This window comes from Pelodiscus sinensis, chromosome 1, assembly GCF_052426305.1.
Source record: "Pelodiscus sinensis isolate ZL-2025 chromosome 1, ASM5242630v1, whole genome shotgun sequence".
Classification (NCBI taxonomy): Eukaryota; Metazoa; Chordata; order Testudines; family Trionychidae; genus Pelodiscus; species Pelodiscus sinensis.
The window spans coordinates 263,667-289,667 of record NC_143052.1 but is presented as its reverse complement, the minus strand read 5'-3'; the positions used below and the strand labels follow the sequence as shown (position 1 = coordinate 289,667).

At 48.7% G+C, this 26,001-nt stretch overlaps 1 protein-coding gene across 2 annotated transcripts in view; it reads right to left on the bottom strand.

Moving 5' to 3' along the window:
* The window catches only part of HCLS1 (hematopoietic cell-specific Lyn substrate 1), an 89,689-nt gene extending 64,412 nt beyond the window's left edge, over positions 1-25,277 (bottom strand). The window contains exons 1-3 of one of the 2 annotated variants that reach the window (XM_006120741.5): positions 25,122-25,277; positions 10,329-10,412; positions 8,082-8,155 (exon numbers count right to left, since the gene is read on the bottom strand). In XM_006120741.5, the coding sequence (XP_006120803.3) occupies positions 8,082-8,155; positions 10,329-10,412 (158 nt within the window). In that variant the 5' untranslated portion in view covers positions 25,122-25,277. The remainder of the gene's footprint in view (positions 1-8,081; positions 8,156-10,328; positions 10,413-25,121) is intronic. The other variant, XM_075918371.2, reaches the window with a different exon arrangement.
* Positions 25,278-26,001: the final 724 nt, after the last annotated feature.

Genomic DNA, 26,001 nt, shown 5'->3' with positions numbered 1-26,001 from the left:
GTTAGATAAATGTCTATCAGGGATGGTCTAGACAGTATTTGGTCCTGCTATGGGGGCAGGGGACTGGACTCGATGACTCTCGAGGTCCCTTCCAGTCCTAGTGTTCTATGATTCTCTCCTTTAAGCAGCACTGTAGGCAAACATTGCCTGTCTATGTGGCCTCCTCTCCCCTGCACTCCTTGCCTTGCTTAGAGCCCACCACTAGACTCTCTTCAAATTGGCACCCAAAGCTCCCAGGTTTGGCTTCTGTCTGTCCATCTGTAATGGGCAGGAGTCCTGACCAGCACGTGGTGACTAAAGGGTTAAACTCAGGTAGCTAGCAAAGGTGTTGGCCAGGAGGCCAGGAGAACTAATCAAGATCGAGTGTTGAAATCTGAATTGGATACAGATTCCTTACCTGCTTTCTTTGTGTGGGAGAGAGAAACCAGGAGTTGAGAGAGAGAATGATTTAAACCCAAGCAGGACTACCATGTCTCCAAGGAATCTGGGGCATGGAAGTGGACTGAACCAAGAAAAGATTAGAGGTAAGTAAAGGGGGAAAAAGTTAATCTAGTCACATTCAGGTATTCTTTCTTTATTTTATGGTTTGGTTTGACCTGCTCTGTGTGAATCTATTCTTCCCCTCCCCGTTTACTACCTTGCATCATGACCAGAGACTTTTCTCTGCATTTTAATTTGTTTTTCTTAGTTGCTCTGTAACATGAGTTGGGATTGGTCCTGCCTAGGGCAGGGGGCTGGACCTGATGGCCTCCTGAGGTCTCTTCCAGCTCTGTGGTTCTATGATCTAGTAACCAATATGATTTATCAAGTTTATCTTTTGTTTTGTAATAAAAATCACTTTTTTAAGGTGATAATTTGATTGTGTCCTGGAAGGTCGGTCTGTCTGTGTGTGTGTGTGTGTGTGTGTCTGCAGGCCTCAGACTGAGGGGTCAGCTACCAGAAACTGCAGCTTGTTTTTCTCTTTTCTTTTTTCAAGCTCTTTTGAGGCAAAAGAGCTTGGGGTGCCCTTGGGGGTGAGTTCAAGTGTTCACCCCTGGGTTTAGGGATAAAAAACACTTGCTGGTGGCAGCAATTTCCCAAAATCTGTATATTGTGATTCGGGGGGGGGGGGGGGGAGTTTTTTGGTAACAAGTGCCTGTGGAGGCAGGCTTTAAAGCTCTCTTGTGGCCCGCCCCGCTTCTGCACTCGGAGTGCCAGAGTGGGAAGCAGCCCTGATGCTACCCATCACTTTCTACAATGATGCTTTCAACATATGACAGATATTGCAATGATAGGGGGATCAGAGCATCTCTCAAGTTAAAAGCATGAAAACCTAAAAAAAAAAAAAGATTCTATTGAGGTGAGACAAATGGTTTGAGACAGACTATTCATAGCCCTTTGCATCAACATAAGCGATGTATATTTGCAGATTCCTGGCTCACCAGTGTGGCTACGTCTACACTGGCATGATTTTCCGGAAATGCTTTTAACGGAAAAGTTTTCCGTTAAAAGCATTTTCGGAAAAGCGCATCTAGATTGGCAGGACACTTTTCCGGAAAAGCACTTTTTGCGGAAAAGCGTCCGTGGCCATTCTAGACGCGCTTTTCCACAAAAAAGCCCTGATCGCCATTTTCGTGATCGGGGCTTTTTTGCAGAAAACAGTACTGTGCTGTCTACACTGGCCCTTTTATGCAAAAGTCTTTCGGAAAAATACTTTTGCCCGAACAGGAGCAGCATAGTATTTCCGGAAAAATCACTGACGATCTTACATGAGATCGTCAGTGCTTTTCCGGAAATTCAAGAGGCCAGTGTAGACAGCTGGCAAGCTTTTCCAGAAAAGCGGCTGATTTTCCAGAAAAACTTGCCAGTCTAGACACAGCCACAGTGTTTGTGTTCCTATGGAAACTGGAATCACTAGGGGGGTGATAAATGCAAACTCCTTCACTAGCCATGCCAACTTCTCCTCTTGGAGGCTTAGCTCCCTGGAAGATTGGGGTGTGTGTGTGTGTGTGTGCGCATTTTAACTGTTTTCAGGATGTTAGGAATAAAAGATTTCTGTGATATAAAGTCTGAGTTTAAGTGGTTTGAGAGCAAGTTTACAGTACAGCTGAAGGACATCTTGAGATACACAAGTCCAGCTACATAAAAAAGTAGCTGGAGTCAACATACCTTAAAATTGAACTTTGGTGTAATCCTCACCGAGGGAGGTCAATGGGAGAAAGGCTCCTATTTACTTCCCTTACATAGGCATGCGCACGGGGTGTGCCCAGGCACACCCTAATATCTTGGGCTGGCTAGCCTGAGCCATTTTTGCACTCTGGGCCCCACTCGGCCCAGCAGCAAGGCACGGTGACCTTGAGGTGCCTGGGAGCGCCCCCACCTGGCTCGGCAGTATGGCGCAGTGCCCCGGGGGCGCTCTCGCCCCACCTTACAGCACCATGTGGTGCCCCGTGGGCACCCCCGCCTGTCCCAGCAGCACCATGCGGCACCCCACCCTGCAGCACCATACGGTGCCCCGGGGGTGCCCCTCCCTGGCCCTGCAGCTTGGGCTGGCTCTGACTCCAGGCCTGCAAGCTGTAAGGCAGAAGCTGAAGGTAAGGGGGGCAGGAATAAGAGGAAGGGGTGGGAGAGGAAGGGGCTTTTGTAGTGGGGGATGGTGGAGGAGGAAGAAAGGGGAAGGAGTAGAAGGGGCTTGTACGGAGGGGGAGAGGAGAGGGGGAAGAAAGGGGAAGGCACCAAAGGGACAGGGTAGAGGAGACACAAATGCTAGGGGGGAAGTGGAGACAATGAGGAAAAGGGCAGGAGGGGAGGTGTCAGTGGGAGGGGGCACAGGGTGATCCTGGAAGAGGAAAGGGTAAAGGCATTGGGGATTGGAGGGGGAGGTGCTGGGAGAAGGCTTGACAGAAGGGGTAGGCATGAGGAAGGCGGGGTTGGAGCAAGTCATGTCTGAGGGCAGAGGGGCATGAGGGGAATGGGGGCAGAGGGTGGTGAGGGGATGGGCATCAGGGAAAAAAGGGCAAAGGGGGCAGGGGCAGTGAGGGAAGGGGGAGGCACCAGGAGGGTGCAGGTCCCAGGGGATCCTGGGAGTGAAGCAGAAGGGCAGACACCTGCAGGGGAGGGACTAGCACCAGAGGAGAGAGGCGAGGGAGGTGTTAGACGAAGGCATGAGGAGGGGTAGCTCACATGATCAGAGTGGGGCTACTGGAGGAGTGGGAACAGCGGGAGAGAAGGGCTGGTGGAGGAGGAACAGGTCTCAGGAAGGCTGGGGGCAGTGAGAAGGGCAGGAGTCAGGACAGCATAGGAGGGGAGGGTGAGGGGTTGGGGGGCAGCAGACACCAGGGGAGTTGATGGAGCAAGGGGAGGAGACATGGCAGCAGAGGGGAAAGTTAGATATTAATTAATAACTTGGGTGTCACAATGGAACATCCAAACAAGCCACATGAACTCAGCACTAGTGCACAACACAAAATTCATTCTGCTCATGGGAGGAAACTTTTAGAGGGAACACTTCTCCTCCACCCCCAGCCTCTCCACCCCCGCATTAATGTCACACACATTGGATTAATGCAATTGCAGGATAGTTGCATGGGAGGGAGTTGGTGGGGGCCAAACTAATCCCTATTGATAGGAGGATGGTGGGAAAAGTCCTTGGGTCGGGGGTCACGTAACACTTTTTACTTTTGGTCATATGCCCATCTTGCCCAGAGAGGGTTACCTCCAGAGGCGTGGTTAACAGAGGTCAGGGGTGTGGCTAATGGGGTGGGGGGTCAAAGTGCATTTTAAAAAAATTCTTTGGGTGCACACCCTAATGAAATGTGCTGTGCATGCCTATGTTCCCTTACTCTTGACAACAGCAAGGAATACTGACACCAATAGGGGCACCCTCAACATTCAATTTAGCGGGTCCTGGGCTGACTTGGTCTGGTATAGGGACAATAGCTCACTACCAACAAGCCAATGGCCCCTGCAAGTGAGGCAGTCAAACACAGCTAGTGGGGCCAAGGACTTACTGACCTGTGCACATAGCGTGAAAGTACCCGCACAAAGCAGAATCCTCCTTCCTGACGCTCAGCAAGCATGGCCAGCTGCCAGTAGCCATGAACCAGGGCCCCAGAATAGGTCCATGAGCATGAGATAGATTGTAGCCACTAACATGGGCCACAACTCAGACTCTGGAATCAGGGCCTGCAGCAGAGCCAGTCTCTGAGCAACTGAATGAGAGCAGATGCTGCAATAGGCTGCCTGTTTGGCCACCCACCTTAGGAGTAGCTAGAGTAGCAGAGTACCTCCTCAGCCTGCTGGCATCAGTAGTTTAGAAGCTGCTCGTGCATTCACCACAACTGTGTTAACTCCTGCACCTGCCTGTTTACAGCCCTGCTCCTGTCCTGCTTTGCTGCAGGTGGGTAACCCAGCTCCACCCCTCTGCTCAAATTCCTGAATTCTGTCTTTGGCTCCTGCTCCAGTCACTAGACATGGCCATTCACATTCTGGTCTCTGATAGGCTGGGCATCCCTAAACACACAACCCTTCAAGGCACTAGCACCCATGCAACAAGCCTGGATCCTAAAAAGGCCTTTCTCGCCGACTCCACAGGGCTTTCAGGCTCAGCTGGCCACTCTGCAGGATGTAGCCCTACAAGTTCAAGCAACACTGCCTTCAGCTCTGACTCCCTGCTCCCATGAGCCCAAGCTTCACATGCCTGATGACACTCACTGGCAGTTGTGACGAAGTTCATGGGTCCCTAAAGCATTAGCTCCTCTTTCTGCTCCACTTGCAGTTGGATCTCACTGATATAGCCTGGGCTGGACTGTTGGAGAGCCTGTTTCCTGGGAAGGCCCTGGCTCATTCGAGCATTGATGATCTATGATTACCCAAGTTGCTAGCGTACTGTGGAAGCTGTGTGTCCAAGGCTGGTGCAGCAGGGATGCCAGCCAGCTGCTCTATATGCTACAGAGTTCTGGGTCAGACTGCATAACGATATGAGAAATGAACTGACCTTGTCAGCCTACACAATAAGATTGATTTGTCGGCGACCAAATGACTCCAAGGAAAAACAACTCTCCTCTTGGCTGGCTTGATGCTGTTCCCAGAAGTCTACACCAATGCTTTTCCCCTGTATGCTAGTGATGGTCAGTCCCCATCCAACACCTCCAATTTCCTGTCCAGCTGAAGCCTCCTGCAATACCTGACACCAGCCTTGAGGTACTGGTAGACTTGGGTGCCTAAGGCAATTTCATGGCTCTAAAGTTTAGCTCCCCCCCCCCCCATCACCTTAGCATAGTGGAGTCCATAGGCCAGTCACTCCTTTCCTCAGGGCCAGTAATGCACCAGACAACGCCCTTAGAGGTAACCACCCTTCAAGGCCAGCAAGAAATTCTTCATTTTGGGCTAATTCATCAGTTGTTCTTGGTGTCCCTGGCTTTTTGCCCATGACCAGCACATTCTTTGGTGGTCAGACACAGTACAGTTTTGCTGACAGTCCTATTTCCCAAGAGCTGACCCAGGACAAGGAACTCTTTATATCTTACTTGGTCTTCCAAATAATTCAGAGATGTAAAGAGACGATCCAAAGGTGACCCCAGAAACTCCCACATTCTCCCATCCAACAGCTTCAGGAATTCCACTAAATATCAACCCTGTGTCAATGTGCTCAACACAGGCAGTGGATGAAACTTCCTTGGGGGAGGCCAGCTCCTTGTCCTGCCTCTTCTGTCCCACCCACCACCATTCCACCCCTTCTCCATTCCAGGTGCTGCCCCCACTCTGGCCTGCCTCTCACTCATCACTTGCCTTTTCACCACCTCTCATGAGCTTCCATCTCCGCTCACTTCCTTGGCTCTCCCCACTCTGCCAGGGCAGGATTCATTCAGGGACTGCAGCCCAGGCCCTCAAGCTCAGGAGGCCCCCGCAAAAGTAAATCTGCAGTTATTCAGTGGTCACTAACCCATTGATTGTGATCCACTGGCCAAGTCTCTGGGCTGCTAAAAGAGCAGTGGGACAGCAGGGCTCCAGCAGACTGCCTGCATGCTAGAGCCCCAGGCCACTCCTGGAAGTAGCTGGTTGCTGGGACATCTGTGCAGCCTTTGGCCAGGAAAAGAGGAGGAGGTGTCACCCAGCCCAGCAGTATCCCTGTAGCTCCCACTGGCTAGAGCTTGTGAGCACAAGCAGTGCACACGGACATGCTGTCTCCCTCCCCACAGAGGGGCATGAAGCCATGCCAGCAGCTAGCTGCTTCTGGAAGCAGTGTCAGGCCATGATATGCAGGCAGCCTGCCTGAGCCCTGCTGCATCACTGGTCGGGAGGTGCTGTGGTAATCACCTCCCAGCTGGAGTCTGCACCTCTCACCTCCTCCTGTACTCCAACCCCGCCTCGCCTCCTCCTGCACCCAAGGCAAGTTTAGTATAGCATTAGTTGTCTCCATGCCAAAACTGATTTGTTTTAAATTAGGAGAAAGACTTGTACACAGAGGCTCCACCAGGCATCTTTGGGTGAAGGGGTAGGCACTGTCAGGACTCGGCCTGCAGCAGAGCCACTCTCTGGCTAACCTGACTTGCATAGCTAGCTTGGAGCAGGCTGCCTGACTGGTGGAGAGATGCAACAGGCCTGCTCTTAAGTCCAGCAGGAGTTGAGTGACTGCTCAAAGCATTCACCCATGGTTGTGTGAGCTCCTGTGCCTACTTGTTTCCAGCCTTGTTCCTGTCACATTCCTGCCTGGCCCCAACTTGCCTGGCTCCAGATAACTCGGCTCTGATTCCTGACTTCAGCCATGAGAGTTAGTGCTGGCTTCTGACTCCAGCTCTGGCTCTTAGTGCTGATTCCTGGCTCCCAGCTCCTGCTCTAACCACCTAGTATGACTGCCCATCAATGGTCCCTCTAATCTTTCCCAGTCATGTGAAGAATAAATTATTTTATGTGCACCAAGGTACGTGTGATTGTGCACCACCAGTAAAAACAAAAAATCTAGTTGTGGGTGTTCTGCTAATCAGCTGGGCAGCATTTGATTCTCTCCTGAGCTGCTGCACAAGTGCTCAGCTTACAGGGAATGCTGCTGCTCATATCCTGGTCTCTGACAGACAGAAACAGAGCTATGCCAGATGTGCTGGGTTAGGCCAAAGCTACTGGTGCTTGGAGTGTGTAATCAGGTCCTATTCACGCAGTGCTTCAAATAGGCACAGCTTGAGATGCTGCACCACACAGCATCTGTCTGAGTCCACATCCCAAATGGCCAGTGTACAAGATCTGAGGACAGACCAAAGATATCCATCAAAACATGCTCAGGGCTAAGTGGGGAAGAAGGAAGATGACAAAGCTAGGCCCAGAAAGACCCTCTCTAATGGGGTGGCTCACATGACCCAGAGACAGCCAACCCTGGCCCTGGACCAGGGCAGAAGAGCAAAGTGAGATGATCAGAGGTCCCAGGTCAGAGGCACCCAAACCTAGCCCCACAGCAAAAAAGGAGCAGAACAGGGAGGAGGGAAGCAAATCTGAGGCTAAGACAGGGATGTGGGGAGGGATGGGGCAGAGCAATGAGGTAGGAGTTAACAAGACATTCTCAAAAGCCAAACAGGTCCCCCCCCCAGCCAACATAAAGCAGTGCTGAGGGTGACCAAGGCATGGGAACACTGGATGCATGGGAAAGGCTATGTTTATGTGGTGACGGGTGAGGGTCTGGATAGATAGCCCCTTCCCCTTGTCCCTTCCTTTCTCGCCCTCCCCCTACTCTGCATGACAGTGTTGGTCATCGTGATTGGATGTATTCCTGGAGATTCATCACATGATGTCATTTGAATTAAAGATTAATCATTAACTCCTGGAGATTCCAGGCCAGTCCTGGAGGGTTGGCAGCCCTAGGTGGAAGGGATGAGTGCCACTCCAAACTGTGAACACAGACTTAGCTATGACCCTCCCTGAGAGGATTTGAGGGTTAGTGTTTGTGCAGAGGCATGTGGCTGTGACCTGGGAACCCCCTCTCCAACCCTGGACATTTCCCATCTGACAGGGCCACTGGAGACTGGACTAGATGGTCACCTGGGCTGACCTACTCTGGCACTGCTAGGTGTTAGCCAACAGCCTGGAGAGCAGCTAAAAAAGGGGAGACTTACTTGATGTGCTCCGCCCGTCCAGACCCCTCAATGGTTTTGGCTCCCCATCTCTGGTCCTTCTCTGAGATATCGTTCTGCAAAACAAACCCAACTCCCCATGAGAGGAGCTGACAGGAGCTGCTGGAGACAACAGCATTGGCAAGGGCATTAGAATCTGGCCCTTCAGAAATTCCCTCCTCAGAAAACATATGGCTGCTCCAGACAGATGAGCACCATTTTCCTGCTGAATTTTTGTTCCTTGACAAAATGCTGGTTAGTTCAACTGACATGCCCTTCTGGAATGTGTCATTTCTGATTACATTTAATTTTGCATAATCACCAAAGCAAAATGTTTCAATAAAGTCAAAATGTTCCATTTGGACCTTATCAGAATGGAATATTTAATTTTTCTGTTTAGGGATTTAATATTATAAATTATATAATAAAATACAAATATCAAATAATAAAAATGTTTTATATTGTTTTACTTTACTATAAAATAAAAATATCATAATGTCTAAATAGAAACAAAGTTTTTTGATTGACCCTCAAACTCCAGTTAGTTTTTCCCTAAAATTTCATTTCTCAGGAAATGTCATTATTTTTGCTTTCCATTCTTATTGGTAACCATTTTTTAAAACATAGAATTATAGAGTCGGAAAAGACCTCAGAAGGTCTAAAAGCAGGACCAGTCCCAACTAAATCATACCAGCCAGTTTTGTCAACCCAGGACTTAAAAATCTCTAGGGATGAAGATTCCACCCCCTCCCTAGGTAACCCATTCCAGTGCTTCTCCACCCCCCTTGGGAAATAGCATTTCCTAATATCCAACCTAGACATCCCCCACTGCAACTTGAGACCATTGCTCTAAATTCCCATTACCTGTAAATTCTGGTTCCTGACCAACTCTAGCTTTGACGTTGTCCTAGCCCCAGACCTGCAGTACATATGCTTCCTTCATCAAGCATTTGTCACTAAAGAGCTTGTTAGAGCAGGAATCTGTACCATGATACCCGCCCATGAAGTTGGTGAGGCTCCTTGGTGGACATGCCAGGCAGGTTTCATTCACTGAACAAGAACTTTGCAGAGGCTCCAGCAGTGGGACACTGCACCATCAGAGTCACTGTGCCATGGGACAGGGTCACAGGATTCTCAGCAATGTTGTCAGACTGCATTTCCAGGTTTATTTGTGATACCAACCCAGATGTAGCCTAGTGACATCTAGATATCTTATGAGCAATTGCAGCAGAAAACTGAGGGAGCTGCAATCTCTCTTCTCATCTGCTTTTTGCTTGCAGTAAGGATTGAAAAATCATCTGCTTGTCAGGTTTACTGTTGCAGCCTGTCTTGCACCAGTGACAAATACATGCTAATGTGCAAATACAAAGGAATTAAAGCCATGAGCTTCCTGCATGCCAATGTACCAGGTGAAATGATCACGCCTCTGATTTTGTTTTTTTGTGGAAACTCAGGTAACACATTGATGGAAACCAGGAAGAGTGTGTGTGTGTGTGTGTGTATCACTCTCCATATCAAGAAACTCACGTTCTGCAGGACAGCTGCCATTCCGGGACACAGAACTTTATAGAGGAGACAACCTGCTCTCTCAAGCTATTTGACGTGTCTTTTGGGGGGTTTTGTTTGTTTGTTTTGTTTCCCTTAATTGAAAATAAAGCTCCCAAGACTAAGAATGCTGCTGTTCTCCATGGATGGAAAATGTAGAACATTTAACCACAGCACCCTACTGCCTAAATGCTCCACAAACTTGACCATCCGAAATGTCTCTTTCTCAAACTCTGGGATGCCCCATAGCTCTGCTAATGCCCCTCAACCCCAATCCACAGCTCTCTGCCATTCCTGTCCCCACAACAGCCCACTGCAATGCCAAGCTTATACCTGGCATTGAGCAAAGGCTGGCGACTGATATTCAATATTGAGACATGCATTTAAATGTAAAGCGAGAGGTCCTAGCTAAGAGCAGGGCCCCACTGTGGGGGAGGAGAATAAGAGCCACTGAGAGGAAGTGACTCACCCAAGGTTGCACAGCAAGTCATAGCTGAACTGAGAAAAGCACCCAAATTCATCCAGTTCCCAGCCAGGTGCCCCAGTCACTAGGCCAGGCTGTTAAATCCAGTAACAAACCTCCCCAAGGAGCAGAATGAGCTTGCCAATCCCACCTCTCTCCTGGGACCTATTCAGGGCTCAAGTCCTAGCTCTCAGCTCCGTGTCCCCATGATTGACACAATCCAGCAATATGCAGAAACTCACCACAAAATCAGGGTCAGTGTCCCAGTCATCCCCTTGGGACTCCACCTTCACAGCTACATTGTGCCCTACAGCTGCCTTCCACATCTGCACAGGGTGAGAGCACAGAGTTAGAAACAGGCTGAGCCTACAGTCTCCCTTCCCCTCAGTGTAGCATGCACATAGATTCTTTGGCTGTATGAGCCTGGTCAAAGGCCAGAAGTCGCCTCCCTGATCATTTAGCCTGACCATTTTATTTCTGCTCAGGATACGGGCCATTGAGTTTCCTCAACATCATTTCTACAGCAGATCTTTTAGAAAATCATCCCATTTTGATTTAGAAATTGCCAATGTAGAGACTCCATCATGAGTCTGGTAAATTGTTCCAATGACTGGTCACCCTCACTGTTACAAATTCATACCTTATTCCCAATCTGAATTTGTCTAATTTCAGGTTTCAGAGAGGAAACCCTCTTAGTCTGTTTCAGCAAAAACAACAAGGAGTCCAGTGGCACTTTAAAGACAAAGAAATTTATTAGCGTAGTAGAGCATAAAGTGCCACCAGACTTTTTGGTTTTGTTTAATTTCAGTTGCCAACCATTGGCTCGTGTTACACCTTTGATTGCTGGTGGGAAGAGCCCACAATTGATCACAGCCAAGATCTACTGGGGAGCTGGGGAACTTGGAAGACTTCCTTAGACTGCACTGTGGCATGGAAGCAAGCAAACAGAGCTAAAGATAGAGTAGGTCTCAATTTGTTGGGGGATAAGGGATGCAAGTGCCTGCTCCTTAGGGCTGTTGTGTGAATTCTTGTAAGAATGATTGCTTGCTTCCTGCTTTGTTTTTGAAGTCTGATGGGGGCAACATGTTGTATGAGAAGCAGAGTCTTTGCTTACAGCTGAATCTTGATTGGTTACAAAGGCAGCCTATTGGCCTGCCAGTGGCACAGGAGTCAGCAAGCAGCTGAAAACAGAGAAGTTTAAATGGAAGTTTTTAAGGCGAAGTTGGGGGAAAGTGGGTAGGTGTTTAGGGCTTTTTTTGGGGGGGGGGAGGGGAGGTTCTTGACAGGAGTGTAGGAGGGAAGGTTATAGCAGTTACAGGACAGGGACATGAAGAATGGAAGAGACAACTGAAAAAGATAGGATGTGGAAGCAGCAGCATGTACATTATTCTGAAGAAGTACCTGGAAGGTGTTTCATTTGAATGAAGTGCAACCTGCTGGATCTGATGGGGGAGGAGGTCTGATATTTCAAGCTGCAGCTAGAAATTCTGGTTGAGTTTAGAAGGGGATTTGAGCAAATGATGGAGGGAAGGGGAGAAGAGGGAGAAGGAAAAACTCAAAACTTGAGGATGCATGCTGCACAAGAGTACTGTGAGGATAGACATCTGGATGAAGCAAGTGTCCCATGGAAGACTGACTATGAGAACACAGTAAAGATGATAGGAAGAGAAAATGGAAATAGCCAGCGTTTGGAGCCCCAAGACAATAGAGGGTGACTCATACAGACTAGCAAGTGAGAACAGAAGATAAGATGACTTGTAACCAGAAAGAACTGATGAGGAAAGCCAGAGAATGACACCCACCAGAAAAAGGCAGGTCTATCTGACGGGGAATTCCCTACTAACAAGAATGGACAGTCCTGCCACCAGAGCTGATCCGGAGAATTGAAGGATGTACTGTCTGCCAGGTGCCAAGATACACTTTGCAAAGTTGAGACTGAAGAGGATCCTTATGGGAGCAAAAGAGAATCCACTGATTGTCCTTCACATGGGAATGCTCCCACATTCTCACAGGGCTACATGTGCAGAGGTGGTCGCACCATTTCAAGAAACATGCATGGGAATTGGAAAAGATTCAGACAATTGCAACAAAAACGATTAGTGGTATGGAATGGTTTCCATATGAGGAAAGATTAATAAGACTGGGATTGTTCAGATTGCAGAAGAGATGATGAAGGGTCTATAAAATCATGAGTAGTGTAGAGAAAGCGAGAAAGTGTTATTTACTCCTCCTAACACAATATTTTAATCACCCTGGAATCTGTTGGGAGACCAATACAGCAGTACATAGACAATCCAGGAAGTTTTTAGAGAATGCTGGGGATAACTTCCTGGTTCAAGTGCTGAAGGAACCAACCAGGGGCCGTGCACAGGCCATGCACCTGCTGCTCACTAACAGGGAGGAACTACTAGGGGAAGTAGAGATGGGTGACAACCTGGGAAGCAGTGATCATGAGATGGTTGATTTCAGGATCCTGACCAAAGGAAAAAAGAAGAGCAGCAAAATACACACACTGGACTTCAGAAAAGCAGACTTTGAGTCCTTCAAAGAACTGATGGGCAGGATTCCCTGGGATATATGAAGGGGAAAGGAGTCCAGGAGAGCTGGCAGTATTTTAAAGTCGCCTTATTGAAGGCACAGGAAGAAACCATCCCAATACGCAGTAAGAAAAGAAAATATGGTAGGCAATCAGACTGGCTTACCGGGGAAATCCTTGGTGAGCTTAAACACAAAAAGGAAGCGTACAAGAAGTGGAAACTTGGCCAGATGACTAGAGAGGAGTATAAATATATTGCTCGAGAATGCAGGGGAGTTATCAAGGCAAAAACGCAACTGGAATTGCAGCTAGCAAGGGATGTGAAGAGTAACAAGAAAGGTTTCTACAGGCATGTTAGCAATAAGAGGGTGATCAGAGAGGGTGTGGAGCCCCTACTGGATGAGGGAGGTAACCTAGTAATGTGGGAAAAGCTGAAGTAGTCAATGCATTCTTTGCCTACGTCTTCCCAGACAAGGTCAGCTCCCAGACAAATGCACTAGGCAATGCAGTATGGGAAGGAGATAGACAGCCATTGATGGGAAAAGAACAGGTTAGGAACTATTTAGAAAAGCTGGACATACACAAATCCATGGGTCCGGATTTAATGCATCTGAGGGAGTTGGCAAATGTCATTGCAGAGCCTTTGGCCATTATCTTTGAACTGTCATGGAGATCGGGAGAGATCCTGGATGATTGGGAAAAGGCAAATATAGTTCCCATCTTTAAAAAAGAGACGAAGGACAATCCAGGGAACTACAGACCAGTCGGCCTTATCATAGAATCATAGAAGACTAAGACTGGAAGGGACCTCGAGAGGTCATCAAGTCCAGGCCCCTGCCCTCATGACAGGACCAAATTCTGTCTAGACCATCCCTGACAGACATTTATCTAACCTACTCTTAAATATCTCCAGAGATGGAGATTCCACAACCTCCCTGGGCAATTTATTTCAGCGTTTGACTACCCTGACAGTTAGGAACTTTTTCCTAACGTCCAACCTAAACCTCCCTGGCTGCAGTTTAAGCCCATTGCTTCTTGTTCTATCCTCAGAGGCCAAGATGAACAAGTTTTCTCCCTCCTCCTTATGACACCCTTTTAGATACCTGAAAACGGCTATCATGTCCCTCCTCAATCTTCTCTTTTCTAAAGAAATCCAATTTTTTCAGCATTCCTTCATAGGTCATGTTCTCTAGACCTTTAATCATTCTTGTTGCTCTTCTCTGGACCCTTTCCAATTTCTCCACATCTTTCTTGAAATGCGGTGCCCAGACCTGGACACAATACACCAGCTGAGGCCTAACCAGCGCAGAGTAGAGCAGAAGAATGACTTCTTGTGTCTTGCTCACAACGCACCTGTTCGTGCATCCCAGAATCATATTTGCTTTTTTTGCAACAGCATCACACTGCTGACTCATATTCAGCTTGTGGTCCACTCTAACCCCTAGATTCGTGGTCACCAACCCGTTGATCGCGATTGACTGGTCGATCAGGAGGGCTCGACCAGTCGATCACGAGGCATTTGGGGTCCCCCCCAATTCTCTCCACCCCCAAGAAGCCCCACTACCTACCTCCAAAAATGGAGGTAGTGCTGGCTTCCCACGGGCTGGAGGGAAGTCAAGTAGCTGTGCGCCACTTCCGAGATTTCCGGAAGTACGCTGCCTGCTCCCTTCCTCCAGGTCTGTGGTGCACCGGGAGGAGGTAGGAGTCCAGGAGGAAGGTTTGGGGGGGGGGGGGAAAGGCGCGCACTGGGGCTCCCCTCCTCTGTGGGGAAGGAGGTAGGAGTCCTGAGGGCAAGCGCATGCCGGGGGGGAGGGGAGGAGTCCTGGGGGGAAGCGCGTGCACTAGGGCTCCCCTCCTTTCCGGGGAGGAAGGAGGAGTCCCAGGGGGAAGCGCGCATTAAGGCTTCTGTCCTGAGGTGGGGAGGCACGCACTGGGGCTCCCTTCCTCTGCGGGGGAGGAGGTAGGAGTCCCGAGGGCAAGCGCATGCCAGGGAGGAGTCCTGGTGAGAAGCATGCACTAGGGCTTCCCTCCTGGGAGAGGGGAAGGGAGGTGCACACCAGGGCTCCCCTCCTCTGCGGGGGAGGAGGTAGGAGTCCTGGGGGGAAGTGTGTGCCAGGGTGGGGGGAGGAGTCCTGGGAGGAAACGCGCACCCGGACTTTCCTCCTTTGTGGGGGAGGAGTTCCGGGAGGAGGCTCTTGCCACAGCTTCCCTCCTCTGGGGGGGGGGGAGGGGGAAGGCGCGTGCCAAGGATTCCCTGCCCCAGCCAACATCCTGCCCCCTATTCCCACTGGCACCCTGTCCCCACCCCCTGCCAGCACCCTGTCCCTACCCCAGCACCTGTCCCTTGCCTCCACTGACACCCTGTCCCCTGCCCCAGGCCCTTGCCCTGGAACCCTCTGGCCCTTGCCCCAGCCCCCATTACTTGCCCCAGCACCCTGTCCCCTGCCCTGGCACCCAGTCTCCTGCCCCAGCACCTACAAGCACTGTGTCCCCTGCCCCAGCACCAATTGGCACCCTACCCAGCACCCCATCCCTTGTCCCAGTACCCCCTGGCACTCGTCCCCAATACCATGTGCCCTGCTCCCACCAGCACAGTTGGGACCACATTAATGAATCTTGTGGGGGGCTTGGAGGATTTTTTATTTTGCATCTCACTTGTGTGGCCACAACTGACTTTTCTGTGGGTCAGTGACCCCTGACTCAACACAGGTTCCCTGCCCTTCTCATAAATAAAGACAATGCAGAAACTTTTTGTGTTTGACATACTATTTTATTTAAAAACGCAGCCTGGCCAACAAACCCCCAGTTGGGGCCAAGCCCCCATCTGCCCACAGCATCATAACACTCCTGCACTCCCCCTTCTCCCAGACCCTTGAGCTGAACCCATCATATACTGGAACCCCCTGCCCTAAGCCACTCACATACCCTAACCCAAATTCCTGCACCATCATATCCACAGGCCTGTGGCTTGCTTAGTACCCTAACCCTACATCTGACCCCAACAGTGACCCGCCTGAAGCCCCGTCCCCGACCTAGCATCCCCTTCTCCACCTCCTCCTGGATCCAGATTTATTCCCAGAGCTTGCATCTTTCACCCCTTCCCACACCCAAATCCCTCATTTCCACCCCAGAGCCTACACATCCTGCTTCAACCCAGTGAGGGTACAGCTAGACTGCAGGGCTGTGTCTACATTGGCACCCTTTTCCGTAAAAGGGATGCTAATGAGACACTTCGGAATTGCAAATGCCACGGGGGATTTAAATATCCCCTGCGGCATTTGCATGAACGTGGCTGCCGCTTTTTTCCGGCTGGGGGTTTTGCCGGAGAAAAGAGCCAGTGTAGACGGGATCTTGCAGAAAATAAGCCCTTTTCCGCAAGATCCCTTATTCCTACTTGAAAGTATAGAATAAGGGATCTTCCGGAAAAGGGCTTATTTTCCGCAAGATCCCGTCTAGACTGGCGCTTTTCTCCAGCAAAACCCCGAGCCGGAAAAAAGCGGCAGCCACGTTCATGCAAATGCCACGGGGGATATTTAAATCCCCCGTGGCATTTGCAATTCCGACTGGTCTCATTAGCATCCCTTGTTCCGGAAAAGGGTGCCAATGTAGACACAGCCCAGGAGTTTTTCAGGACTCTGGAGATATCCCAGAACAACTCTTCTGCATCCAGGGATGCGTTTGTTCTTCCACTTTTTTTAATGGAAGAGCAAACGTGCTCGTTCGGTCACCCCTATATTCCTCATTCCACAAGGAGTAAGGGGGCTTCCAAAAGAAGGGGTTTTTCTGACATTTGGTCTTGTCTAGACAGGCCAAATGTTAGAAAAACTTCTTACTTCAGAAGAATTGTGAAAAAAAGCAGCAGTATAAGGGTTGGTGATAGCAAGTGATGGAGAGGAGGAGAATAGAGAGGAAGGGGAGGGGATTCAAGGAAGGAGTGGGGTGGTAGATCTTGGCTTGTTCTGTCATTTAAAAAGTGATATGTCATAAAAAGGTTGGAGACCACTGCCCTAGATCCCTTTCTACTGTACTCCTTCTTAGGTAGTTGCTTCCCATTCTGTATGTGTGAAACTGATTGTTCCTTCCTAAGTGGAGCACTTTACATTTGTCTTTATTAAACTTCATCCTGTTTACCTCAGACCATTTCTCCAATTTGTCCAGATCATTTTGAATTATGACTCTGTCCTCCAGATTAGTCGCAACCCCTCCCAGCTTGGTATCATCTGCAAACTTAATAAGTGTACTTTCTATGCCAACATCTAAATCGTTGATGAAGATATTGAACAGAGCTGGTCCCAAAACAGATCCCTGCCTTACCTCAGTCCCTGGAAAAATCATGGAGGGGATTCTCAAGGAACCCATTTTGAAGCACTTGGAAGAGGGGAAAGTGATCAAGAATAGTCAACATGGATTCACGAAGGGCAAGTTGTGCCTAACCAATCTGATTAGCTTCTATGACGAGGTACTTGGCTCTGTTGATATGAGAAAGTCAGTGGATGTGATATACCTTGACTTTAGCAAAGTTTTTCATATGGTCTCCCACAATATTCTTGCTAGCAAGTTAAAGGAGTATGGATTGGATAAATGGACTGTAAGATGGGTAGAAATCTGGCTAGACTGTCAGGCCCAGCGGGTAGTGGTCAATGGCTTGATGTCAGGTTGGTGGTCGGTTTCTAGCGGAGTGCCCCATGGATTGGTTCTAGGACCGGTTTTGTTCAACATCTTTATTAATGACCTGGATAAGGGGATGGATTGCACCCTCAGCAAGTTCGCAGATGACACTAAGCTAGGTAGATATGCTGGAGGGCAGGGTTAGGGTTCAGCGTGACCTAGACATATTAGAGGATTGGGCCAAAAGAAATCTGATGAGGTTCAACAAGGACAAGTGTAGAGTCCTGCCCTTGGGATAGAAGAATCCCAAGAATTGTTATAGGCTGGAGACCGAATGACTAAGTAGCAGTTCAGCAGAAAAGGACCTGGGGATTACACGGGATGAGAAGCTGGGTATGAGTCAACAGGGCACTCTTGTAGCCAAGAAGGCTAATGGCATATTAGATTGCTTAGGAGGAGCATTGCCAGCAGATCTAGATAAGTGATTACTCCCCTTTATTTGGATCTGGTAAGAACACATCTGGAGTAGTGTGTCCAGTTCTGGGCCCCCCACTACAGAAAGGATGTGGACGCATTGTAGAGGGTCCAGCAGAAGGTGACCAAAATTATTAGGGGGTTGGAGCACGTGGCCAATGACGAGAGACTGAGGGATTTGGGTTTGTTTAGTCTGCAGAACAGAAGAGTGAGGGGGGATTTGATAGCAGCCTTCAACTTTCTGAAGGGAGGTTCCAAAGAGGATGTAGAAAGGCTGTTCACAGTAGTGACAGATGGCAGAATAAGGAGAAATGGTCTCAAGTTACACTGGGGGAGGTCTAGGTTGGATATTAGGAAAAGCTATTTCATTAGGAGGGTGGTGAAGCACTGGAATGGTTTATCTAGGGAGGGGGTGGAATCTCCATCCCTAGAGGTTTTTAAGTCTCAGTTTGACAAAGCTCTGGCTGGGTTGATTTAGTTGGGATTGGTCCCGCCTAGGGCAGGGGGCTGGACTTGATGACCTCCTGAGGTCTCTTCCAGCTCTATGATTCTGTGATTCTATGACTCTAGGGAGTCACCAAATGAAATTAAGAGACAGCAGATATGAAACAAACAAAAGCAAGTATTTCTTCACACAACATACAGTCCACCTGTGAAACTCGTTGTTAGAGGATATCGTGAAGGTCAAAACTACAGGGGGCTCGTCTACACTGGCCCCTTTTCCGGAAGGGGCATGTAAATTTCAGCAGTCGTCGTAGGGAAATCCGCGGGGGATTTAAATATCCCCCGCGGCATTTAAATAAAAATGTCCGCCGCTTTTTTCCGGCTTTTAAAAAAGCCGGAAAAGAGCGTCTAGACTGGCCCCGATCCTCCGGAAAAAGTGCCCTTTTCCGGAGGCTCTTATTCCTACTTTGAAGTAGGAATAAGACCCTCCGGAAAAGGGCACTTTTTCCGGAGGATCGGGGCCAGTGTAGACGCTCTTTTCCGGCTTTTTTAAAAGCCGGAAAAAAGCGGCGGACATTTTTATTTAAATGCCGCGGGGGATATTTAAATCCCCCGCGGATTTCCCTACGACGACTGCTGAAATTTACATGCCCCTTCCGGAAAAGGGGCCAGTGTAGACGTAGCCCAGCAGTTCAAAAAAAGAACTAGATACATTCATGGGAGATAGGTTCACACATGGCTTTTAGTCAGGATGGGCAGGAATGGTGTCCCTAGTTTTTGTTGGCCAGTAGCTGGAAATGGTGACAGGGGAGGGATCACTTGATGATTCCCTGTTCTGTTTATTCCCTTTGAAGCACCTGGCAATAGCCAATGTCAGAAGACAGGATACTGGGCTAGATGGATCTTTGGTCTGACCCTCTTTAATATTTTTAAAAACAAATACTATTGGGAATTGTGTGATTGTGAGAAACTTTAATTCATAGAACTATCATATAATCACAACAGATGAGGATTGGAAGAGACCTCAGGAAGATATCTAGTCCAACCCCCTGCTAAAAGCAGGACCAATCCCAACTAAATCAACCCAGCCAAGGCTTTGTTAAGACGAGACTTAAAAACCTCAAGGGATGGAGATTCCAACACCTCCCTAGGTAACCCATTCCAGTACTTCACCATCCTCCTAGTGAAATAGTTTTTCCTAATATCCCATCTAGACCTCCCCCACTGTAAGTTGAGACCATTGCTCCTTGTTCTGCCATCTGTCACAATGGAGAACAGCCTCTTCTCCATCCTCTTTAGAACCTCCCTTTAGGTAGCTGAAGGTTGCTCTAAAATCCTCCCTCAGGGTATGTTTACACTACAGCGCTAATTCGAACTAACTTAGTTCGAATTAGTTAATTCGAACTAAGCTAATTCGAACTAACACGTCTAGAACTAAAAACTAGTTCGAATTAGCATTTTGCTAATTCGAACTAGCATGTCCACATTAAGTGGACCCTGAACAGGGCTTAAGGATGGCCGGAAGCAGTGCCGGCAGGGCATCAGAGGAGGACTTAGAGCGTGGAGATGCTGTCTCAGGCTAGCCGAGGGCTGTGTTTAAAGGGACCCGACCCCCACCCTGGACAGACAGTTCTCAGGGGTGCCCCGCTTGCAAAGCAGTCCTGGCTTGGATTGCCCGGAGTGCCCACACTGGGCACATCACACCACTCGGCCATCAGCCCGGCTGCACTTGCCGCAGGCAGCCATCTGGGGAGAGGGGGCAATTGGGGGGCTGCAGGAGAGCTTCCACACCCAGAAGCCCACAGAGCCAGCCCAGTCCTCCCCATCGGGGGCTCGTGCCCCATTCCTCCCTCACCTCCTTCCACTTACCCTTCCCTAGCCCCTTTTCTTGATGTACAAAATAAAGGACAATTGTGTTCAAAAATGGAATCTGTCTTTATTGAACAAAACTGGGGGAGACTGGGAAAAGGAGGTGGGAGAGGGGAAGAGAGAGGCTGGGAGAGGGGAGGGCAACTAAAATGATCAGGGGTTGGGAACAGGTCCCATATGAAGAGAGGCTAAAGAGACTGGGACTTCTCAGCTTAGAAAAGAGGAGACGGAGGGGGGACAGGATAGAGGTCTATAAAAGCAGGAGTTGGGTGGAGAGGGTGCATACAGAAAAGTTCTTCATTAGTTCCCATAAAGAAGGACTAGAGGACACCAAAGGAAAGGAATGGGTAGCAGGCTTCAAACTAGTAACAGAAAGTTGTTCTTCACAAAGCAAAGAGTCAACCTGTGGAACTCCTTGCTGCAGGAGTCTGTGAAGGCTAGAACTAGAACAGAGTTTAAAGGGAAGTGACATCAAGTGATGGAAGTTGGGTCCATGGAGTGGTATTAGCCAGGGGGTAGGAGTGGTGTCTCTGCCCAAAGTTTGTGGAAGGCTGGAGAGGGATGGCACGAGACAAATGGCTTGGTCACTGTCTCCGGTCCATCCCCTCCAGGGTTCCTAGGGTTGGCTGCTGTCGGCAAACAGGCTACTGGGCTAGATGGACCTTTGGTCTGACCCAGGACGGCCATTGTAAGCTCAGGGCTCAGGGTCGGGGGTCTCAGTGGACCACCTTGATTTTCATGCACACCTGCTCCTGGGTGGCCAGGCTGGAAGCTCTCCTGCCCTAGATGGCCACCTTCCTGTGCCTAGTGCGGAGATTGTGGACGAGCTCCACGATGTCCGCACTAGCCCAGGCGGGTGCCCACCTCTTGCGGTTCTGGGCAAGCTCCTGGGAGCCGCCAGCCTGGTCTCGGGAAGAGGGGGAAGGCTGGGGGGCATCGGGTGGGTGGCTCGATCCGTGCCAGGTGCAGGGTCTGCTGGCTGGGTGCTGGCAGGCTTGTACCTGGCACGGGCACCGTAGCCAGCCCGTGCCCCTTTAAGAGGTCCGGGGCCGGGAGGGGGGCATAGAGTTTCCCTGGTGTTGGCCAGAGTGGCCACCAGGGAAACCTGGGAAGCCTTAGCCTCCCACTAGTTCGAATTAAGGGTCTACACAGCCCTTAATTCGAACTAGCTAGTTCGAACTAGGCTTAATCCTCGTAAAATGAGGTTTACTTAGTTCAAACTAAGCGCTCCGCTAGTTTGAATTAAATTCGAACTAGCGGAGTCCTAGTGTAGCGCCTATTAAAGTTAGTTCGAACTAACATTCTTTAGTTCGAACTAACTCTGTAGTGTAGACATACCCTCACTCTTTTCTTCTTGGGTATGTCTACACTACCCTGCTAGTTCGAACTAGCGGGGTAATGTAGGCGTACCGCAATTGCAAATGAAGCCCGGGAAATTCAAATCCCGGGCTTCATTTGCAATTGCGGTATGCCTACATTACCCTCCTATTTCAAAATAGGAGGGTAGTGTAGACATACCCCTTCAGATTAAATAAGGCCAGTTCCCTCAGCCTTTCCTCAAATAATTTGCCCCAGACCCCTAATCATTTTATTGCCCTCCACTAGACTCTCTCCACTTTGCTCACATCCATTTTGTAGTGAGGGACGCAAAACTGGACACAACAGCCCAGATGTGGCCTCACCAGTGCCAAATAAATCATAGAATACTAGGACTGGAAGGGACCTCGAGAGGGAAATAATAACTTCCTTCAACCTACCTGGCTTTCAGAAAAGCATTTGATACAGCTCCTCATGAGAAATCAGTTAATTTGATGAAGATGGGTATTTATCTGAGAATCGAATGGTGGATAATGAACTAGTTACAGGGGAGACTATAATGGATCATACTGAAAGCTGAAGTGTCAAGCTGGAGGGAAGTTACCAATGGAGTTTCAAAGGATTGGTTTTGGGACCAATCTTATTTAAGTCTTTTTTTAAAATGTGTGCTAACAAAATTTGCAGATGACACAAATTTGGGAGGTATTGCCAATATGGATGACCTCTTGAATATCATACAAAAAAATTGGAATGACCTTGAAACATGGAGTAATAAAAATGGAGTGAAATTTAATAGTGCAAAGTTATATACTTATGGACTGATAATAATCAACAATAATTTTGGTTGTTATTATTAATTATTATTATTATTATTTTTAGTAGTAGTAGTATGCTGAAAACAAAGGACTTATCAATTGGAAATGATAGAGGAGGAGAAAGACCTCTGGGTATGTCTACACTACCACCCTAGTTCGAACTAGGGTGGTTAATGTAGGCAACCGGAGTTGCAAATGAAGCCTGGGATTTGAATTTCCCGGGCTTCATTTGCATATTGCCGGGCGCCGCCATTTTTAAATGTCCACTAGTTCGGACTCCGTGCCCGCGGCTACACGCAGCACGAACTAGGTAGTTCGGATTAGGCTTCCTATTCCAAACTACCGGTACACCTCGTTTAATAAGAACAAATGCAAAGTACTCCACTTAGGAAGGAACAATTTGTTTCGAGAATGGAAAGTGACTGTGTAGGAAGGAGTACTGCAGAAAGGGATGGAGGGGTCATAGTGGACCACAAGAGAAATATGCGTCAACAATGTGACACTGTTGCAAAAAAAGCAAACATGATTCTGGGATGCATTAACAGGAGTATTGTGAGCAAGACAATAGAAGTGATTCGTCCGCTCTACTCTGTGCTGGTTAGGCCTCAGTTGGAGTATTGAGTCCAGTTTTGGGCACCACATTTCAAGAAAGATGTGGAGAAATTGGAGAAGGTCCAGAGAAGAGCTACAAAAATGATTAAAGGTCTAGAAAATATGAGCTATGAGGCAAGGCTGAAAGAATTGGATTTTAGTTTGGAAAGAGAAGACTGAGATGGGACATGATAGTAGTTTTCAGGTATCTAAAAGGGTGTCACAAGGTGCAGGTGGGGCGGGGGAGTGGGAGGGGAATTGTTCTCCTTGGCCTCTGATGGTAGGACAAGAAGCCATGGGTTTAAACTGCAGGTTGGACATTAGGAAAAATTTCCTAACTGTCAAGGAGGTTAAACACTGGAATAAATTGCCCAGGGAGGTTGTGGAATCTCCATCACTGGAGATATTCAAGAGCAGTTTAGACAGACAGCTATCAGCAATTATATAGACCAGGGCTACTCAACACATGGCCCGTGGGCCACATAGACCCGTGGCCTGTTTGTTTGCGGCCTGCGGGTGGGAGCCAAAACGAAAAAGTAGTCAATATAATGGTCTTCTGTTGAGATGCATTTTAGTAGTTAAATTCCTGCACTGTCATTGCTCATTGAAAGTGCTGTCATATGGGTGGAAATTGGGTAAATATTGCATTTTATTGATATCAGCAGAACTGACTTAAATGGGGCCTGTGTGTTGTGTAGTCTAGTTTAATGTTTGTATTCCAGGTCATTCACATGACTTCTCTATTTGTGCCTTTTGCTAATTATCTCTATTAGTTGGTGGCTACTGATTTTTTTTAACCAAAATGTGTTTGAGTTTCAAAAAAGAAGAAGTGACTGTGGTCAGGGCTACGCTCTCCAGCGCTGAGACAGGCTTTGTAACCATTTGCGCACAGGGAGGTCTGTGGCTAAACAGTTTGTATGTGCTGACAAGACAGGAAGCCCAGCTAGGCCCAGGAAGTGGGGAAGAGGAAGCTGAATGCTATTTCAATGTAAAATTAAAAAATTCTGCACTATATTTAAAGGAGACATTGCTTGTTTAGATACAAAATTGTTCAGACCACAAAACCTCCCCACAATATGGTCCCAGATGCCTAAGATCAGCCACCCGAGAGCCAGTATTTCACCTCAGAATGCGTTACCTGCATTTCTTGTTGCTGCTTGAAAAAATAATCAACCTTTACATAAAACCGAGCAATAGAGAATGAAAGGCTCCAACAGGACTGTTGGGCCAGCAGCTCTCCTGCCTTGCACATGTCTTGTGCCATCCTCTGGCACAGATCAATCATCCCAAACAGGTGCATCTCAATATTATTTCCTGAGCCTGCACAGCTTCTCCCCCCCCCCTCCACTCCTTGGCTACAGCTGACTGTTCCCTAGGACAGAGGACTGCCCTCTCATGCTGCTGCTCTGTGCCATCTCCTTCTGGCTCTTCCTCCGCCTCCTCATCTTCAGGTGTGGAACCAGGTATATGAAAAAAAATCAGACAAAGGCCACTAGCCACCAACCTGAACCTCTCCCCCTCCCCCACTGCCCAGCAGTGGCTGAGAAACCAGCAACCTGTGGGAGGCAAATGACTTAAATTAAAAATAGAGGTGGGAGTGGGAGGGTGACTGTACAAATGAACAAACCAGAGACTGTCCAGGTGTATTAGTCTGACCTTATAGCTGCCACATGAGACTTGGGGCAGAGACAGGAGTCTGAAGTGTGAGAGATCAGAGACAGACAAAACAGGGAGAATTTTTCTGTATGACCTGCACAAGGCGGCTCACATGTGAGCATTAAGGAACTAATGATGGGCTAACACAGGGCTCCTTGGCATGACTGTTTCTGCAGCCCAGCCAAAGCCTCAGCTCAGCATAGGGTATGCAAGATAAATCAGACTCCTGAAAGGAGTAGAGTTGTCTGTAAAGGCTGAAAGCCACAGGTTTAGCAAGAGGTCTTTTTAACCAGTTATAGCAGTCTGACTACCTTTATACTGACCTGCCAGGACCCATGCTAGAATGGTGAGTTTCTTTCCAAACCATTGCCTGTACACCCCCACAAGATGAGAATAGTCCCTACACTAAGACTGGGCAGCATCACAGTGACTTTAATTTGTAACTAGCCCTAATCGTCCACAAGCATAAACACCTGCTTGCATGCAGACCTGAAAATTGGTTAGCCTGATTCAGATGAGGCGTTTGTTGTTTGTACCCAGAAACATTACAACAGCTCCCAGAGAGCAAAGCCTGCATTTGGGGAGTAACTGCCAAGAGGTGCAGAGTAGCTTTTGGCCTTATCAGGGTAGAATTTCTCATGTCCATCTCTAGGTGTGCTAGCCATGGAACCTCAACATTTTTGGTAACTTGCCTTTGTAAATATTGCTTTTGCGCCGTCACTTACCTTAAAGGAGGTGCGTCACACTTGCTCCTTTCTGCCTGAGAACCTGGTTGCTGCGCACTGTGACAGTTCCTGTTTCAATGCAAGCTAACTGCACTTCCTGCAGCCTAGCCCTCTGCGCCGCGTCTGAGACGAGTAAGTCAGTGTCACAGACAGAGACTCCAGGAAGACACCGTGACACACAAAGCATTCTGGAGCCACAGACTCAACCCTATATTCTCTCAGGGTATGTCTACACAGCGAAGTTATTTCGAAATAACAGCCTTTATTTCTAAATACCTTTCTTAGCGTCTACACAGCCAAACTGCTACTTCGAAATAAATTTGAAATAGTGGAGCACTTATTTTGAATTTGGTAAACCTCATTCTACGAGGAATAACGTCAAATTCGAAATAGCTATTTCAAAATAAGTGCTGTGTAGACACTTATTTTGAAATAGGGGGCCTCCAGCCTTCCTAGGGTGCCCTGGTGGCCACTCCAGCCTCAACCAAGAACACTTTTCTCCCTCCCCCACTCTCCAGAGCCCTTAAAGGGGTTGACTCTGGCCACAGTGCCTGTGCCAGCTCCAAGCCAGCCAGCCTAGAGCCAGCAGTCACTGTCCCGACCCAGTGGCCCCAAAACATGAGCCAGCAAGCCACTGGCAGCCAGCCCTCCACTGCTCCCCAGGAGCAGACTGCTGGCTCCTAGGAGCCTGCCAGGGCCTGGAGAAGGTGGGCACCTTCCTGGTCCAGGGTGGAGATCATGGACCTTATTCAGGTTTGGGGGGATGCCCCCGATGTCCATGATCTCTGCACTAAACAGAGGAACACGGCCGTCTATGGCAGGATAGCTGCCAGCCTGGCCACCAAAGGCCACATGCGAACCCAGGAGCAGGTTAGTATGA